The 3,849-nt window shown below is 35.1% G+C and overlaps 1 protein-coding gene across 1 annotated transcript; it reads right to left on the bottom strand.

Annotated features, from left to right (window-relative positions):
• Positions 1-2,216: 2,216 nt before the first annotated feature.
• On the bottom strand, positions 2,217-3,446 carry LOC100797722 (uncharacterized). Its single transcript, XM_006573157.4, has 2 exons — positions 3,175-3,446; positions 2,217-2,834 (listed from the first exon to the last, which is right to left on the bottom strand). Exons 1-2 carry the CDS (start codon positions 3,270-3,272, stop codon positions 2,552-2,554), a joined length of 381 nt encoding a protein of 126 aa, XP_006573220.1. The 5' UTR covers positions 3,273-3,446; the 3' UTR covers positions 2,217-2,551.
• Between the last annotated feature and the right edge of the window lie 403 nt (positions 3,447-3,849).

Raw genomic sequence — 3,849 nt, 5'->3', positions numbered from 1 at the left:
TCATACCAGCAATTAGATAATATATAGTAAAATAAAAACACAATCTCGAAATGATCTAGTTTAGTTAATCAAGGATTCAAGAATCTACCTACCTATTTGCATGCTGTGTTAGGGAGGTTAAAATATAAGTGTTATCATCAGCTAAATAATACCAATAGCTAGCTTGGACAAAACCATGACACGTATTTTGGTTGAAGAAAAATATATGTAGCTAGCTAGCTACATATATTGCATTGAAATGTGCGGGGTAGCAGCTAGCTAGCTTTAATAGTTTGCAATCGAAATGTGCGGTTGGTATTGATTTAAAGGATTGCATTGAAGAATGAAAATTGACTCAGAAGTTGCATGTGGAAAGCAGCATTATTGCATGTATAAATATGTGTTACATCCTACATTTGGAAAGTTGCTTGTAAGTTGGACAAGGAAAGGTAGAGAGGGAGGGGTGATGAAGGGGTGGGAGCGAGCGAAAAGCAAGCACGTGACTCATCTTGATGATGGATTAGAAAGAAAGGAAAGTGTGTGTGGAATAGATGAAGGAGACCGCTACTGGGGTCATCATGTGTTTATTGTACCAAGAGTTTACTCAAGCCCCGAATTAGGATCACATGATAGTTTCACACACATGACAAGAACATGAAGGAATAAAAAGAGATAATGATGATGATCATCATGTCATGATGCTTGTGATAACACAAGAGAGAGAGAATTGTTAAACAGTTAGCTGAAACTGATGCTTATATGCAATCTCAAATGGATATATAAGGAAATCTGGCTTAATTTGTTGACGAAAGCATGAGTTATTATTGGAAATCATCTAATACATGTCTTTTGTTATTTATTTTCGCGCATAAAAAAAATGGATATAAATGACAGATTTGGGGGATCTCTAATTCACTATCACCCTATTTTTTCCATTTTCTTTCACGAAGCACTGTAGAAGATTTGGCCGTTGTATACATGTTACTGGCACATAAAGTTCATCTATTTGTTGTCACTTCACAAGGTCCCCCAACCGTATAGGAATTGGACTAACACGAGGGTCAGACAAATATATGGAAGAGAGAGTCTAAGAGAGTGAATTTTGCTAGGTGAAACTATAGAGAAGGAAAGGGAAAGAAGAGGGGAATTGGTTGCAGGGGAACGATGAATTTATTGTCTCTTCAAAAGCCCAACAAGAAAGTATTTGTTGGTTTCTAATAAATGGGCTGAACAGGCACAGCGAGAGAGGGCTTATCAGCCTGTGTGTGTACTTTGGAGATATTTCACAAACTACGGGTTAACACTGTACAAAAACTTTTTGCTAGAAAAAATATCGACACATTTCCACGACATAAATGTATGGCCTAGAAACAACCACCGCAACTGGAAACTCTAGTTCGTCTAATCACTGAACACTTCACCACTTTCTTTTTCCACCAAGAAATTAATACTATAAAGAATAATAATACAAGAAAAGAGAACCTGCCAAGGAAAATTCTTGCTTCAGACTTCGATCTCTAGCTTCTTACAAAGATGGTCATTGATCATTGCAGAAGCAAACAACATATGTTATAAAAGAAAATAAAAATTAAGGTACTCATACCATCTAATATAAGCTACGTGGTCAAAATCCTCCGTTTCTAATTAATAAATCAAGAACTTTCATTTTTCTTTGACATGGACAATAATAGAGAGGGCCAAGCAATTAAAGGCTATCAATGAATCTGAAAAAGTTATGTCAGGCTTTCTGGTACTATGAAATCTTCGCCCAAAAGAAAACCAATACATTCAATTACTCGATCAAGTTAAGTTATGCAAGCAAACCCCGTGAACAAAAAAAAACTGTTAAGAAGCTGAATTTAATTTACTGTAATATTTATTATGGACTAATTAAAACGTTGCATTTGTAGACATACAGTGTTTAGCAGCTTTAACCTCTGGGTCTGGAAGCTGGATTCCAATAAAATATTATTTTTCACTCACTTCATTTAACCAACCAATCTCATGCAGGAAACCTACTTTATGTGTACCATGCATTATCCTGAGTAGTCTTCAAAAAAACGTTTGAAAAAATAGCTAGATTACTTCGCCAATCCTATTTGTGAATATATATGTTATACTTAATTACATAATATGTACAGTTGAAAACATAAGTATAAATAGACAAATACAAAAAGAAGTGGGGAGAAAAACCTTAAACTTAATAATTATGCCATAGATTTCGGGACTATAATAGATACTAATAAAGTTGCATAGTTTTATTCACAACTTGCTGAAAACCACTCAAGACGGAAGAAGGATCATAAAAAAAAAAAAAAAAAAACTTCGTACCCCATTACCCAGAGGCTGTTTTCAGATTCGAACACATGACCAACAAGTCACCAAGGCACAACTTTATCGCTGCACCAGGGCTCGCCCTCAAGAAACACTTGCTTACTACACGCTATTAACATGACACAAAATTTAAGACACAAAAGTCACCTATAATATTGTCTTCTTTTTTTGTGTTTTTTTCTTCTTCTCCTTGGTTTGGTTGAGATGCTACCTTTGTTTCTTCCTTTTTCCCTCTCTTTTAACACATTACATCCTTGAGAAGCTTGTACCTGCGTGTGCCGGGTCGTGGCGATGGTGTGGGACTCTTACCCTTCTCAGAACCACTCTCTTCACGATGATGATCATGCTGCTTGATCATTTTCTCGCCGGAATACTCCGAACGGTGGGTGGCTCCGGCCTCGTTTCCGGCCGACACCGGTTTCTTCGAATTGGAGCCAATATGTCTCAAGTTCTTCTCCTCGCTATGGCACCAATCGCACAGTTCTATATCCGGTAATTCTCCGTAGTAGTTGCTACAATACCTGAAAAAAAGATAAATTGAACTTTAAGTTTAATTCACTCCTAAAGTAACACCAACATTGAAAAGTACAAAATTCAAATAAAAAAATCATACATGTTTTATGAAGCTACACGTATATGAACATAAAAGGTAGCATAAATATGGCCATGATCATGATTTTTGCATCATGGTTATAAAAAACAATAGAGTTCTTGTGAAAACTAAATTAGATGATTATGTTATGATAAATAAAGCTTGGACTTTTATGATTTTTGAATGATGGTTATGAAAACAATAGAGATAATAATAAAGGGAATGGTACTGATAATTTGAGAAGGAGTAGAAGAAAGGGAGCATCATACGAGTGCTGGAAGCGATTGCGGCATTTGTTGCAGCGAAAAAGCTTGTCTGGGAAACCAACGTCGCCGCACATGCAGCAAACGGTTTGAAGATCCACCATTGGTTTTGGTGTCACAGGGATGAATGAAAAAAAGAAGAGGAAAAATAGGCGAATTTGGAGGGTGGGAGAGAGAAAGAGAGAGACCCAGAAAGCCAAAGAGTAAACAAGAACCCAAAAAAGAGAGAGAATATAATCACTCCGAGAAGAGAGAAGAAACACAAGAGAAGAGAGGAGAGAGAAATAGAGATAGAGAGAGTTTACACTTTATATAGAGGAAGATTAGAAGTGCGGAACTGCTCATGTTGAGTTGGTGTATGGAACTGATGCATAGTTTATTTTTTATTTATAGAAAATTAAAGAAACTCTATTGGATATATTTTTTAAAAATTTAATTTAAATAAAAGAATTTTTTTAAAACCATCAGGATTGGTGTGAAGTATTAACTAGTTTTGATGATTGTTAATTTTCACAAATTTTTTTGAATAGTCACTTTTAATAAATTTTGTTCTTTCAAACACATTTTTTCTATCATAAGTTTCAAACCTAATATCTTACTTAAAGGATCAAGTTTAATGTCAATTGAACCTAAATTGTTAAATAAAAAAAGTTATTAACTCTAATAGAGAGAATTAGTCTT

The sequence above is a fragment of the Glycine max genome, chromosome 1, assembly GCF_000004515.6.
Source record: "Glycine max cultivar Williams 82 chromosome 1, Glycine_max_v4.0, whole genome shotgun sequence".
In the NCBI taxonomy this organism is placed as follows: Eukaryota; Viridiplantae; Streptophyta; class Magnoliopsida; order Fabales; family Fabaceae; genus Glycine; species Glycine max.
Note: the sequence above shows the minus strand (reverse complement) of the source record. Positions and strands in the feature narration are given on the sequence as shown.

Bases quoted from the DNA above. Each gene is read 5' to 3' on its own strand.
- LOC100797722 (XM_006573157.4), bottom strand. From the start codon at position 3,272: ATGGTGGATCTTCAAACCGTTTGCTGCATGTGCGGCGACGTTGGTTTC. The intron at 2,835-3,174 runs GTATGATGCTCC...TCTTTTTTTCAG, and splicing joins CGCAATCGCTTCCAGCACTC to GTATTGTAGCAACTACTACG.